Source organism: Mobula birostris, chromosome 6 (genome assembly GCF_030028105.1).
Source record: "Mobula birostris isolate sMobBir1 chromosome 6, sMobBir1.hap1, whole genome shotgun sequence".
In the NCBI taxonomy this organism is placed as follows: Eukaryota; Metazoa; Chordata; class Chondrichthyes; order Myliobatiformes; family Myliobatidae; genus Mobula; species Mobula birostris.
The window spans coordinates 123,806,045-123,821,695 of NC_092375.1; the positions used below are offsets into that span (position 1 = coordinate 123,806,045).

Sequence of the window (15,651 nt, forward strand, 5' to 3'; positions counted from 1 at the left end):
ACAGGGAATAACACACAACAGGGAAAAATTACGTGAACAAGAGAGGAGGCGGTAATTTCTAACCTGACCTGCTGGCTGGAAATCACACAGGATTTGGTGGCAGGTCAGTGTTCTACCCCACTGTATTACTCTGTGGGTGAGTAACATTGGGCAGGTATAAAATCCGCAATTCGTTTGATCCTAGCCTATTTTCCCTGGATGGGTTGCGTAAACATTTCTCCCTCCCTGGCAGTGAGGATGCTGGTGCCCTGGAAGGTACAACTTACTGCAGTTCTGTGAGTCCCTGTTGTTCTTTATGACTGGTTTCTGCATGCTGGTTCTGAAGAGGACAGTCCAGTTGACCGTATGGTAGTAGCACAGGTTGGGGTTGTCTGAGACATACACATTGCCGGCACTTATTTCCATCAGCGACTGGAAATGGAGGGACGTTATCCACTGCTGCTTCAGAATCAGCAACGAGATCCCGCTGCAGGAAGGAACAGTGACATGATTAGCTGATTGGCGCACAGGACCACCACCCTCCACCTCCTCCAAACTCTGGCAGGATGCCTCAGATGGAGACCCTGCCTCCAGCAATTGCACTGCCTGCCTCTGACCATCCCACATCAACTATGTCTTGGCAAGTGCAGGCCACGGGTGCAATGGTGTACCGATTCCAACCAGCGAGGTTAACCACTTTCATACTATGGAACTTCTGAATGCACTGGGGAGTTAGGAAGTGGATAGAAGATCAAACCCCCAGCTCTATAACATGATAACCCTCAAGCCATTCATTTTTCACTTTGACTTTTTGCACTACGAAGGACTTTGTCTTTGTTCTAATTGTAAAAATGGTGCAAATTACATCTAATTTCTGTCCATTTTGTTGATGCTGCTTATCAGATGTCACATGTCTGTGGATGCTGCTGCAAGTAAACTGGTCTTTACAACTGTGCATCCATATGCTTGGGCATATAACGATCAATCAACCTTGACTTTGATCTCTGTGGCTTCAGAATTAGTGAAAAGGAACTGTTGCTCTACCTTCTTGTGGTTCATTCTTGAGATGGTTACATCTTTGGCATGGCCATTATTAACTGACCAAACCTTGTAATACTGAGAAGAAGGCGGGACACTGCCTCTGATAATCACTGCTGACTGTGTATTGAAAGCTCTTCCTCTGTTCGGTCGGGAGTTACAGGACCTTAACTCAGTGTCAGTGAAGCAATTTATGGCCAAGTTGGGAGGGTGTATGAGTGGGAAAGGAAGCTGATCATGATGGCGCTCCCATGAGCCTTCTCCTCTGGAGAGAGCAGTCTCGTTGCTATGTGGTTCCGGTGGTGGCTTTGTGAGCTGCCCTCAGAGCCATCTTGGCATCGAAAGCACAATCTTTTGTCTGTTTTTGTTTTGTATTGGAGGCCAGGTTCTGCGAGGAAGTCTCTGTCAAAAGAAGGTAGTTCACTCCTTAGAGTGCATGTGACACTGATTGTGTGAAAGCTGCAGGATCTACAAACCCCGGGGGAATAATTGAGACTTAAAGCTGGATGTACATGGTGTGATCTTGGTTCTACTCCTTTGAAAAACGCTGAAAAAACTCTGCAATTAAAATAAGTACTGTAATTAACTGAATTGAGTAAGAAAATACATATTGTGTTGATGCTTCAGCCATACATCCCCACCTCGCCACTTGGTGTCTGCATCATTACTTTAACAGCTCGGGGCATTTCCAAAAGGCAGCATATCATTTTGACATCAGACCGACTTCTCCAGGGTGCATGTGTGTTTGGGCAATGTAATGATTTCATTGTGTTGGCTGGTTCACCAATGTGTAATTATCCACTCAATGCTGGGAGGGGGAACACTGTGGCTTTAGAAGGCAAACGTCAAGTGACCCTTTGGAGATAAAGGCTCAATTCTTGTTTCAATTGATCCTGCCTGATTATAGGCATCCTTCCGCAGGGAAGGGATGAATGAGAAATTTTTGAAAGCTTGTCATTTTCCTCCTCTTCCTCTTATGATTAGCATTTCCTGGGAATTATTTATACTGGCAGGATCTTAACTCACCAAGTGTTTTTTTATGTCTTCTCTCTCTGCAATCTCAATATAGTCATAATACATCACAAATGCTTGATGCAGGCAGGACTTTCCATGGACTAATTTAAGGGCAGGTGAATTAGAAAGCTCTCCTTCCAATTAACAGAAATTAACAGCAATGACTTTCCCTTCCAACTGTCTTTTACATTAAAAACTACTTGAAAAATAGTATCGTCTGCAGCGAGTGTCACAGTTACCTGGACTCTTCCTGCTGTAAATACAGACACTTCCTGAGAGCAAGGGCATAAGATTTTTTTAACAATAACAGACAGAATGAGCTTCATGGAGTGTTAATAGGTTTACTCATTGTTAAGTCAGAAGGGTTAATGATAGCTGAGCTTAATGCTCTTGAGATAGAATTGTCCCGTTTGCATCGTGGGCAATAGTGGTTCCTATTGTCCATCACGTTACAAATCCAACTGCATTGTGGAATCAAACAGTGGAAGCAGAATGGCTTGCGTGCGTCCTGACCAGAGACTATAGATGCTGGAATCTGGAGCAACACACAAAGCATCGGGGAAACTCAACGGGTCAGGCAGCATTTATGGAGGGAAATGGACATCACTAATGCTAGAGAATGGGGTTGAAAATAATCAGCCATTGCTGACTAATGGAGCAGACTCGATGGGCCAAATGGACCAATTCTGCTCCCATATTTTGTGGTGTAGTACCTGTGGTGAGGGTGAGTTACTGGAATACAAATAATTAATTCAATAATTTTCCTTCACACCATTTGTTCATTTTGACTGAACCTCCTGCTCCATCTCATTCATTTCTAGACCATCAGCACTGTCGGACTCCTTACTCCACCCCATCCCAACCTCTCACCACCAACGTTAAACACCTTTCTCCTCCCTCTGCATTTTAAAATTCACAGATTCACCGGGCCAACCACATCCTCAGTTATTTCCCTTTCTTTTGCATCATCCTATGGCTGAGATATTGTTGTGTGAAACTGATAACATACAGGGTAGCCCAGGGCCATAACTGACCATAGGACATTGGTATAGAGTCATAGAAAAGTACAGCCCATCTAGTCCATGGTAAATCATTTAAACTACCTATTCCCATCACCATCCCTCCATACCCCTAACATCCATGTACCTACATAAAATTCTCTTAAGCATTGAAATCGAGCTCATATGCACAGCTTGCATTGGCAGCTTATTCACACTCTCACGATCCTCTGAGTGAAGAAGCCTCCCCTCATGTTCCCCTAGAACATTTCACCTTTCACCCTTAACACGTGACCTCTGGTTGTAGTCCCACCATACCTCAGTGGAAAAAGCCTGCCTGCATTTATCCTATCTATACTCCTCATAATATTGTATACCTCCATCAAATTTCCCCTCAATCTTCTACATATGGCATTAATATTTCCTTAAAAAAACAGTTTCTGTTTGCTTCCCCAGGGGAGGTGAAGGGGTTAAGGTTTTGTATGCTTGCTGGAAGTGAGTCTGGTACACACAAAAGAACTGAATAGCCTGTGGCTAACTTTATGAGCTGTGATTGGCTTTGAAGTTAAGAAAACTCTATGACTTTTACTCTTTACCAAAACTACTGATACAGAAAATGAAAATCATTTGCTGGAAGTGTGTGAAAAAAAACATTGGCAAGTTAGGCAGCATCTAGGGAGGGAGAATCAGAGATAATGTTTACGGTAATGTTTCAGTTCTGAGCAAGGATTTCCAATGGAGGAGGAATAGTTGGTTTATTTTTGCCACATGTAGGAGAGAGATTGATAAACATTATTTGTGTGCCAACCAGACAGGAAATTTCAGAAGTACATTGAGGTAGAACAAAAGGTAAAACAATAACAGAATACAGAAAAGAGAGCTACATTTCCAAACAAAGTGTAGTGCTGGTAGACAAATAAGGTGCCAGGGCCGTGACAAGGCCCCTGCCTTATGAGAGATCAAGAATTCAACATTATTGAGTCTTATAAAAACTGGACAGAAGTTGAACTGAGCCTTTTGTTGCATTTTCTTAGGCTTCTATATATTCTACTCAATGGGAAGGGGAGAAAGAGAGAGTGACCCAGGTTGGAGGGGTATTCAATTATGTTGGCTGCTTTCCAGAGGCAGTGGCAAGTGTGGGCAGTTAGTGGAGGGAAGACTAGTTTTTACGATGGACTGAGTTGTGTCCATGACTCTGCCATTTCTTGTGGTCTATTCAATTTGCTAACCAGAAATTGCTGTAGCTTAAACAGTTCTCAGGGGAGAGTATTTATTGTAGTTTATTGCAAACTTTACGCAATGTCAGTATCCTCATTTACTCCCCAATTCCTAGGTATTGGGAAGTGGCTGGGTTCCACATGGAAAGGGATGATTCTGTTTATGTGGTAAAAAAAAATGTCATGGTTATATTAAACAGAATTATTGAACTTAATGATAGACATATCAAGTTGGGATTAAAGCATGACATCAGTTAGTTTTGCCCTGAACTGTAATATCCAGAGAAGTTTAAACAATTTACTTACCTGTACAGGCTCCTGCCACCTATTGTCACCAGGTTAGCAAACACATTGAAATCTGTCATATTTCTTGGCCATGACTGAATATTCAAAAAACCTAACAGAGAGAAAAACAATAAAGAAAAGTCATTGCATTATTAAGGTAGTAGGTCCTTCATTCCATCTAGTCTTTGCTAGGCTGTTATTCTGCCTGGTCCCACTAGCCCCGCACCTAGACCATCCCCCACCCATCCATGCGCTTATCCAAACTTCTCTTAAATATTGCAGTCCACCACTTCAGCTGGCAGCTCATTCAATTTTCTAACTACCCTCTGAGCGAATAAGTGCCCCCTCAGGTTTCCTTTAAATATTTCACCTTCACCACAAATACGAGGGTGATTGATAAGTCCGTGGCCTAAGGTAGAAGGAGTCAATTTTAGAAAACCTAGAACATTTGTTTTTCAACATAGTCACCTCCTACATTTACACACTTAGTCCAGCTGTCATGGAGCATACGGATCTTGGACCTCCAGAAAGTGAACACAGCAGGGGTGATTGATAAGTTCATGGCCTAAGTTAGATGGAGATGAGTTATACAGCTCTCGTTACATGCATGTGCAGTTCAACTCTTTGAGTGATTATGCAGAGAGTTTGAAATTAGTAACTCATCTCCTTCTACCTTAGGCCATGAACTTATCAATCACCCCGATAAGTTATTAACTGATGAGTTATTAACCTCAAGCTTTCTGCATAATCACTCAAAGAGTTGAACTGCATGTGCATGTAACAAGAGCTGTATAACTCATCTCCTGCGACCGTAGGCCATGAACTTATCAATCATCCCTGCTGTGGGCACTTTCTGGGGTTTCAAGATCCGTATGCTCCACGACCACTGGACTAAGTGTGTACATGTAGGAGGGAACTATGTTGAAAAGTAAGTGTGCTAGGTTTTCCAAAATTGTCTCGTTCTACCTTGGGCCACGAACTTATCAATCACCCCTCGTACATCACCTATTTTGTTCAGTGTTATGTTATATTCCTAGAATAGGTAGCACCAATATCATTTAATATTGGGCACAGCTCTTCGAGTTTCTCTGCAAGCAATGCTGCTGTAATTTACTTCCTTGTCCATAACAGTCACTGTGCTTGAAGACAGCACATGGATTAGAACTCAGTGGACATTCAGTGGTACAAGATAGTACACTTGAACGAAATGTGGATGGGTGGCAGAAACATTGCAAGCTCTGTGAATATTAAAATGCCGCAGAGTTTGGGGAAAGAACTCTTTTCTTCTTTGTGCTGTCACGTACAACTGAAGAGTGGATTGTGTTGCATAGTGCCTGCATCTCCCATCCACGTCAGAGAAAATCAGTGAAGTGAAATATGTTTTACTGCAGTGCTGAGGCAGGCCAATCAGCCCTCTGTTCTCCTTGAAATATCCACCCAGTCCTCCCCCTGACCCTCTCATGTTGACCTTCAGGTTGTCATGTTTCAAGTGTCTGATCAACTTCCGTCTGAAAGTTGTAACTAAATCTCATCTCACCACTTTTTCAGAGATCATAAACTTGTGGAAATAAACTGCTTCCGCATTTGGTGACTGTTTGACTCTCTGTTCTCCTACTTATAACCCATCAAGCCTGAATGTGTAGAGGGATGTACGAATAACCACAACATTTTCCCACACACTATTAATTTCTTCTACAAAGTACACTCCTGACCAGGAATATTTGGTCATATTGAGCAATAGTTCCCAACCTTCTGAACAAACCCCAATTGTTTACACTCAATAAAATATACACCCAGCCCCACCATGAAAACCATCATTGCCTCTCTCTTTTGGATAAGAGTCTGTCCCAGGGATTCTCAGGGACAAACTAGTAGCTCCACAGCCAGGCCAATGAACCGACCCAGTACACTTTGATTACTTTCCTTGAGTATTTTCTAACTAAACTCTCACAATATTATTTAAGGCCTGCTTATAATTCTTGAAAGTTGAAAGGAAACATGCAATCCAGGTTGGGAACCACATCTTCTCTGAACTCCTGTCGACGAGACATGTTTCCATGGCTGCAAGCTTCCTGGTATTGCATTAGAAGGGCTTGAACAAAACCTTGGTTAGAGGGCAATAGCACACACTATGTGCTTACAGTTGAAAAGATTTTTAAGATGAGTAGCATCGATCCAGGGCACAAGGCTCAAATATGCCAACTTAGTGAAACACGTAAAGAATTCTGGAAGAGGCAGGAGGGTTGAGTAAATGACGATGAGCAATGCAGTTGTTCATATGTTAGTAAAGGACAGAAGTCAACCCATCAATTAGATGTTTTCTTGCTGGAAAGAGTAGATTGAGAGCCAAACAGACAAGAGATTCTGCAGACGATGGAAATCCAGAGCAACGTACACAAAATGCTAGAGGAACTCAGCAGATCATGTAGAATCCATGGAAATGAATAAACAGTTGACTTTTTGGGCCCAGACCCTTCACCAGGACAGGAAAGGAGGGGGGAAGAAGCCAGACTAGCTGTGAGAGTCGGTAGGTTTATAAAAGATATATTGATTGACAGGTTGTCTCCAGATATGGAGATAGAGAGATCAAGAAAGGGGAGAGAGCTGTCAGAAATGGACCAAGTGAATTTAAGGGCAGAGAGGAAGTTGGAGGAAAAGTTGATAAAATTGATGAGCACAGCATGGGTGCTTGAAGCAGCACTAATGCAGTCGTCAATATAGTGCAGGGAGAGTTGGGGAGCATTTCCAGAGAAGGCTTGGAAGATGGACTGTTCCACGTGTCAATGAAAATGCAGGCATAGCTGGGACCCATGTGGATGCCCATGGCTACCCCCTGAGTTTGGAGAATGTGGATGGAGCTGAAAGAAAAGTTGTTGAGTGTAAGGACCATTTCTACCCAACAGAAGAGGATGGTGGTTGAGGCGAACTCATTGGGTCTGTAATCAAGAAAGAAGCAGAGAGCTCTAAGAGTGGATTGGGAGCCATGTGGACTTGACAAGGCTCATCACCAAAAAAAATGACTTATTGTTCGGTAAATGTAGCTTCATTATGTCACAAGATAGCTTGAAAGTTTATAAACTGTAACATTTTCACTACCTGTTATCTCTCGGACTGTCCGAAAGACATTCAGCTTTTCTGGATCCAGAGCCTCGATGTTATGATAGGGGTCCCTGGAAAGAAAGAACAGCTGGCTTAGTCCAACAGTCACCACAGTGAATGTACTCTGAAAATATACTAGGACTAATTTTTTTTCAAACATCCCAAAAACAAGTGTGCTTGTAGGTTAAATGGCGACTGCACTCTGTAATGTGTTGGTAAGTGGTAGAATCTGGGGACAAGTTGAGAGGAATGCAGGAAGAATAAAATGGGATTGGGGTAAGATTAGTGGTTAAATAAAGATGCCTGGTGGTTGGTGTGGACTGAATCAACTGTGGGGTCTGTCTCCTTGCAAAATCTCTCTGCGGCTATGAACTGGTCAGCTCACTGTAGGGCTCTAATTATCCATCAGTTGAAACAGATAATTGCATTCTGGTGAAAAAGGCTTCAGGAATGCTGGCCTTTGTCAGTCAGGGCATTGAGTTGGGATATTGCGTTTCAGTTGTAGAATCACAGAATAATGGAGCATGGAAACCAGTTCTTCAGTTCAATGTGTCTATGCCAAACAAGATGCCCATCTAAGATACACACACAAAATGCTGGTGAAACTCAGCAGGTCAGGCAGGATCTCTGGAGGAAATGAACGGTCGACATATGCCAAACAAGATGCCCATCTAAGATACACACACAAAATGCTGGTGAAACTCAGCAGGTCAGGCAGGATCTCTGGAGGAAATGAACGGTCGACATTTTGGGCCGAGACCCTTCATCAGAACTCAGTGTTTACCAGGACAGATTTCCAGCATCTGCAGAATCTCTTGTATGTCTGTCTAAGCTAGTTCCACTTGTCTGTGTTTGACCCATACCCTCTAAACCTTTCTTACCCACGTACCTGTCCAGATATTGTTATTATACCTGCTTCAGTCCCTTCCTTTGGCAGCTCACTCCATACACACACCACACCGATTGAACAGTTATGTTCAGGGATGCTCAAAGGGCTAAATTGTGGGGGTATATAGATATGTTGGACGATTGCAAGGTTGAAAGAGATTACAAAGATGGGGCAAGTTTTCTCTTCAAAACTGGGATTGAAACTGACTCGCATTTAGCTCTAGGCATTCTGTTGTCAAATTGTGCACACTAACCCCCTAATATAGTGCATGATAACCCTCCTGATATGGTGCACAGATACCAACTGACATAGTGCACAGTAACCCCTGATAGAGTGCACAGAAACCCTCCCGATATGGTGCACAGAAATCCCCCGATATAGTGCACAGTAAACGCCCTGATATAGTGCACAGTAACCCCCCTGATATAGTGCACAGAAACCCCCCTGATATAGTGGACAGAAACCCACTGATATAATGCACAGTAAACTCCTCATATCGTGCTCACTCCCAATGCACCCTTCACAACAGTGGGCTATTATCTGACCATCGTCTGGGTACTTCTGTGAAAATTATGAATCATCCATCCAGCCTGCTCATCATCAACATCCAATGAACTATACAAAATACCTGTTGCCATGGTTTGTTCAGATTAGGAAGCAGCAAACTGCTGCATTACTTTGTTACAGCTGCAGTACTGTAAGCTATTGGGGAATTTTAAGACAATTTCACAGCCAAACAACAGGCTGGACCTAAATTGAAATCATATCGCACACTTTGGTTAATTACATCTAAGGTACAAGTATCTTGTAATGTAACAAGTATCATTTATGCCAATCAGAAAACTTTTAAAACACAATCAAAGGCCTTAACAGTTCAAAAGGTGAGGGATGATAGGTGGAAGTGCCAAGGGACTGGAGATGATGGAACAGGACCGTAAGAACATAAAGTACAGGAGTAGAATTAGGCCATTTGGCCCATTGAGTCTGCTTAGCCATTTCATTATGGGTGATCCAATTTTCCTCTGAGCCCCAGTCTCCTGTCTTCTCCCCATTTCCCTCATGCCCTGACTAATCAAGAATCTATCAATCCCTGCCTTAAACATAAAGACTTAGCTTTCACAGCTGCCTGTGGCAAAGAATTCCACAGATTCACTGCTCTTTTACAGGACAGGAGGGTGGGGCATGGAATTAAAAAAAAGAGATTTGGGGAGGGGAACCAGTGACAGGAGTGTGTGGGTGTTGAGCAAACTGAGAGGGTGGGGGAGAGGGAAGACATGGTCTGATGATGAATGCTGGTGGATTAGGAGAAAAGAGATTAAGGAAAAGTAGGGAGAAGAGATCAGCGGGATGAGGGGTTACCGGAAGTTGGAGATTTCAGTGCTCATTCTGCCAGCTGGTAGGCTGCCCAGATGGAAGTTAATGAGCTGTTCCTCTAGTTTGCATTTATTATCTGCTACTGACCCAGATGTCAGCAAATTCAATGACTTTTGGTAGGAATAATATTCACAACCTCTCTTGTTCCTGTGCCATCACTACAACCAATGTGCCAAGTTATTGTCACATACTAAATAGAAGAGATATTGATTGACTGGGTATGAATAACTCTCAAATTACTACCTCTACAACGTACCATTGTAACTCTCTCAACAGGCCGGGAACTTCGTATGGATCATGAATGACAGAAGATAATTTTCCCTTATATCATTTGCCTGGTGGCTGGAGACTGAAGTCTGTTATAGGTAATTTAAAATCTGAGCCTTCAAATGTAGCTGCAGCAAATTATCCCTGCTTTGGCTATTTAACACTTTCTACTTCAATTTCCTGTGCAAAAAAGAAAAACAGAGCTCATAGGGGCTAATTTTAATTTTTGCTTTACAACTATTTGGGATGCACAAAAGCTTCTGTGCAAGAATGCAGGGCCCTTGATTTGGAGGGTTAGTTTGGATTAGGTGAGGCGGTGCCTAATCTGGAACTGCAGCATGAACTGAGTTCTATCTGCCTCGTGATGGACATTGGGGCAACTATAAGACCAAAACCTCACTCAGTTGGGACAGAGCAGCTGTAAGGACAGCGGAGTCAGACAGTCATTGAGTTATACAGAATGGAAGCAGATGCTTTGAGTCCATGCCAATCAGTAAGCACACTGATGGTTGGCATGGACTTGACGCATCTGCTTCTATCATTTATACTCAGCCCGAAACGTTGACTGCTTATTCCCTTCCACAGATGCTGCCTGACCTGCTGAGCTCCCCCAGCATTAACCACACAGTCCCATTAATTTCCCCACTTCTCCTCTGTCTCAGATTCTACCATTCCCCTAGCCTCTAGGGGTAACTCACATTGCCCAATGAACCCATGTCTTTGGTCCTCCTCACAACTGGCACCGGAGGTCAGGATTGAATGCAGGTCACTGGAGCTGTGAAGCAGCAGTCTTGCTAGATGAATCCCTGTACTTTTGATTGAGCCACAGATTTCAAAATACTGTGTGACCAACTCAAGGGGGCAATACCAGAGAAGTGTTTCTTTTCACTTTGAGGGCAAAATATTGAAGGATTTTTGATAGATGTACTGGCCTTTAGTGCCTTGTCCTCTCCAAACAGTCTCTCAAGCAAGGCTATTTTCAAGAGAGAGTTAGCAACTGCGCAGGACGACATAAATCTGCAACCATCTTACAAAATGGAGGCTGACGTTCGGTCAATTGTTAATTTTAAAATCTGCCCTTATTAGAATAGTCAAAGCTATTAAATGAAGTGAGGAAAGGAAAATGAAGTGGAGGTTTCACCATGAATGACGATTTACCAGAACGTTACGAGGATCCGAGGGACAGGGTTATAGCAAGAGGTTGGGCTGGCTTAGACTTTATTCCTTGGTAAGTAGGAGAATGAGGAGTGACCCTACAGAGGTGAATAAAAAAATCATGAGAGGTATCCACGGGGTGAATGTGCACCCTCTTTTTCTCAAGAGAAAGGAATGAAAACCTGGAAGGAATAGGCTTAAGATGAGTAGAGAAAGATTTAAAGTTAAAGAGATTAGCTTTATTTGTCACATAGACATCGAAATAGCAAAACATGTAGTGAAATGTGTTGTTTACATCAATGACCAATACAGTCCGAGGACATCACTACATGAAAAGAGATCTAACTTGAAAAAGACAACTTCTTCACATATGGGGTGCTCTTTAAATGGAATGAGCTGCTGGAGGAAGTGGTTGAAACAGGCACAATAGCAACATTTAAAAGTTACTTGGATAGGTACCTGGATGGGAAAAATTTAGAGGGATATAGGCCAATGGAGCTAATTTCAATGGCCATCTTAGTCAGCATGGACCAGTTGGACTGAAGGACTTGTTTCCATGGCAATTGACTGTATGACCTGGAACATCACGCCCCAATCAGGTGCACTGAAAGTGTCATAAAACAGCAGCTCTGTGTTGAACTGCTTTTTGAAATTCAGCTCCATTAAAATCAATAGAACCAAACTATCTGAGTATATCCTGGGATGGGAATCAGGTGAGATTAGAATAAGACAACTCAGCCTCTTACGTTTAGAAGAATGAGAGGAGATATTATTGAAACATAAAGTCCTGACAGGGCTCAATGGGATGAGGAGGAGGTGAGGTGGTTAGAATGCATGGTTGGGGAAGGGGGGAGAGGTCACAGTCTCTGAACAAAAAACTTGGGACTGAAGTGAGGAGAAACTTCTTCGGAGGGGGATGAACTCATGCAGTTCTTTACCACATAGGAATCCAAGTCACTGAATGTATATAAGAAGAGAATTGTCTATCATCCAGAGTTTTATCTTACACACAAAAGGCATCAAAGGGCCTGGACAGAGTTTGGCAATATGGTAGTGAGAGAGGGAATCTGCCACGACTGTATTAAATGGCAGAGGAGGTTTGAAGAGTTGAAAGGCCTACTTGTGCTTCAGAAATACAACACAATACAATGTAATGCAAACATATACAGTACAGTGGTTTAGGACAGGGATTAATTTCCAGGCAAATACTGAAGCTAACATCAGGACTAGACCGAGCAAAACCTCCACCACTGTTGTCACCTCCTGCAGCAGCATGTCAAGTAACATTGGGGTGAAATTGTAGACAGGGTATGCTAGTTGACCCTTTGACCTGTTAAAACAATTACTGAGAGCACAGTTAACCGGTGCATGGGAGACAGTGTAGAAAAGACTAATATGCTGGAACATGTCCGTTTTAAGAAAGAGGATGTGTTAGAACTTTTGAAAGACATGAGGATAGCTAAGTCCCCGGGGCCAGACATGATTTTGCCCTGATTACTATGGGAAAAGAGATAAGAGATTGCTGTGACTTTGGCAATCTTTGTGTCCTCACTGGCCACAGGAGTAGTTTCAGAAGATTGGAAGGTGACAAATGTTATTCCTCTCCTTGAGAAACGGATAATCCTGGGAATTATGAACCAGTGACTCTTACACCAATGGTGGGCAAACTATTGTGGAGGATTCTTAGAGATAATACAAACGTATTTATGAGCATTTGGAAAAGTAGAGTCTGATTGGGGATAATAAAATCAGATTTGTGAGGGACAGGTCACGTTTCACAAGCCTGATTGAATTCTTCAAGGAAGTAACAAAACAAATTGATGGAAGTAGAGCAATGGTTGTGGTTTATATGGATTTTAGTAATGTGTTTGACTGCATTCCCCATTGTAGGCTCATTCAGAATGTCAAGAGACATGGGATCCTGGGAAAATATTCAGAATTGGCTTGCCCACAGAAGGCAGAGGCTGGCAGCGGAGGGAGAGTAGAGGAGATGGCAATGGGTAATATGTGATGACATAATTTTAAGTTGATTGGAGAAAAGCATGGGGATGTCAGAGGCAGATTTTTTTCACATAGAGAGTGACGGGTCCATGGAATATGTTATCAGGAGTTGTGGTGGAGGCAGATACATTAGAGAAATTTAAGAAAATCTAAGACACATGGATGATAAAATTGGAGGGTTATGTAGGGGGGGAAAGGTTAGATTAATCTTAGAGTAGGATAAAAGGTCAGCACAACACCGTAGGCCGAAGGGCCTGGACTGTGCTATAATGTTCTATGTGCTATGCTCCAAGATCTTAACACCCACCTCTCCTTATTCCGTTTAATAACTTTGATGAACAAAAATCTATCAATCTTAGAGTTAAAATTAACAACTAATTAAGCATCGACCACTATTTAATATGATGGCTACAAATTTCTATCACATTATGCATTGACTAACTTCTTTCCAGAAAACATCTATCTTGCAGGTGGTGCCTAACCAGATAAGATTGCTCATCCTATCTATTGGCTAAGTTGGGGTCAGCATCATCCCAGAGTGTTCATTTCTGGACTCTGGCACTCAGTTGAGAGTCAGTAAATTCGTTAAAGCCTTCTGTTACTGCCACCAAAACCTTGCATTTAATAGTAACTAACCAGCGCCAAAGGCAGATCATTCATACGGGTGGTTAATAAGTCACCTGGTGACACTGACTCTTTACCCTGCCATGTATTGCATTGTAATGACTTGAAGAGAAATGAACACTGGTGTCTCTTATAACAGGCAGTAGATTCTGCACTCCTCAAGAATCACTGACCAGAAATGTTCGCTTAGCTTTTCTCTCCACAAATGCTGCCTCAGAGAATCTCCATCAAGTTTCTCCTTGTTCTTACTTACCATCAGACAAGCTGTTGCATCCAGCACATCACTCTCAGTAACTTCCATCATCTTCACAGGGATCCTACCACTAAATACATCTGTTCCTCCCCCCCCCCCCCCCAACCTCTACACTCTGCTTTCCATGGAGATCACTCTCTAAATGACTCCTTTATCCACTCATCCCTCCTCACTGATCTCCCTCCTGGCAGTTCCCTGTAGGTGGAACAAATGCTATACCTGCATCTTCACCCCAGTAAGCGGGACAAGTAAAATGAGTGCCCCCTTCCCTTTTTCTCTTTTCCATTTCCCGTTTCGGCTCCCTTCTTACCCATTCTCTTCTCCTTACCTGCCTTTTACCTCCCTCTGATACCCCTCCTCCTTCCACTTCTCCCATGGTTCACTCTCCTATCCTATCAGATTCCTTGTTCTTCAGCCCTTTGCCTCTTCCACATATCACCTCCCAGCTTCTCACATCATCCTTTCTCCCCCACCTACTCACCTGGTTTCCCCCTCACCTGGTTTCCCCTATCATCCGTCAGTTTGTACTCCTACTCCTCCCTCCCTCCACCTTCTTCTCCCATCTGTTCTAGTCCTGATAAAGGATCTCGGCCCAAAAATTCATCAGTTCATTCCTCTCCATTGATGCTGAGTTCCTCCAGCGTTTTGTGCTTGGTGTCCAACATTTTCTATTTTTAGTTCTGATTTTCAGCATCTACAGTTTTCTATCTTCTGATTTCTGTACTTCACGTGTGTGTCTATGGGTTACTCTGACTTCTCCCTCAAGACGTGCCTCCCATTCTGCTTCATCTAAAGTTGAAAGCTTTGCCACAAATTGCTGGGCTTCTGGTTAATAGTTTATAATTAGTGCAATCTGTACCAGCACTGTCGAGGTACTCACCCCTCAATGCCGGTAATGAGGAAGATAAGGTTTCCATTGATTTTGGTGCAGTTTGTAAACTTGCCAATGTTGCTCGAGTCAACCGTTTTCGCCATCTGCAGACTTCCAGTTCCAATGCCGTCACAAGCTGTGCGAGGAGAATGAGGAGGACATGATAATGGATCAATGTGTTGGAAAGTAAGGCACACAGGAAGGCTTTTTTTTTTAACATAGTTTTTCTCACAACATAGAAGGAGACTAATCATCTCATCAGGCTTATGGGGCAATTCAATGCCTTCCTTTTATTTCCCTATATACTATTCTTTTTTATGTCCCCGCCAACTCCCTTTTGATCCTTCTGGTACTCTTAAACAGAGGAGCAATTTTCAATGGCCAGTCTTCCTCCCAATACATTTTGAGAAGTAGGAGGTAACCGGAACACCCAGAGGAAACACAGGAGGATGTGCAAATTACACACAGGTAATACTACATGTCAGGATTGAACCCTGGTCTCCGTGGCTGCAACGTAGCAGCTCGGCTAGCTGCCTGTTTATGGGTTATCTTCAATTTCCTAACATTTATCTTGTGTTATAAGGCTC

At 42.9% G+C, this 15,651-nt stretch overlaps 1 protein-coding gene across 3 annotated transcripts in view; it reads right to left on the reverse strand.

Annotated features, from left to right (window-relative positions):
• Window positions 1-15,651, reverse strand: part of LOC140199341 (receptor tyrosine-protein kinase erbB-4-like) — a 986,886-nt gene that overhangs the window by 319,822 nt on the left and 651,413 nt on the right. For all 3 annotated transcript variants that reach the window (XM_072261212.1, XM_072261213.1, XM_072261211.1), the window contains exons 9-12: window positions 15,074-15,200; window positions 7,628-7,701; window positions 4,553-4,643; window positions 267-466 (exon numbers count right to left, since the gene is read on the reverse strand). In XM_072261212.1, coding sequence (XP_072117313.1) covers window positions 267-466; window positions 4,553-4,643; window positions 7,628-7,701; window positions 15,074-15,200 — 492 coding nt within the window. The remainder of the gene's footprint in view (window positions 1-266; window positions 467-4,552; window positions 4,644-7,627; window positions 7,702-15,073; window positions 15,201-15,651) is intronic.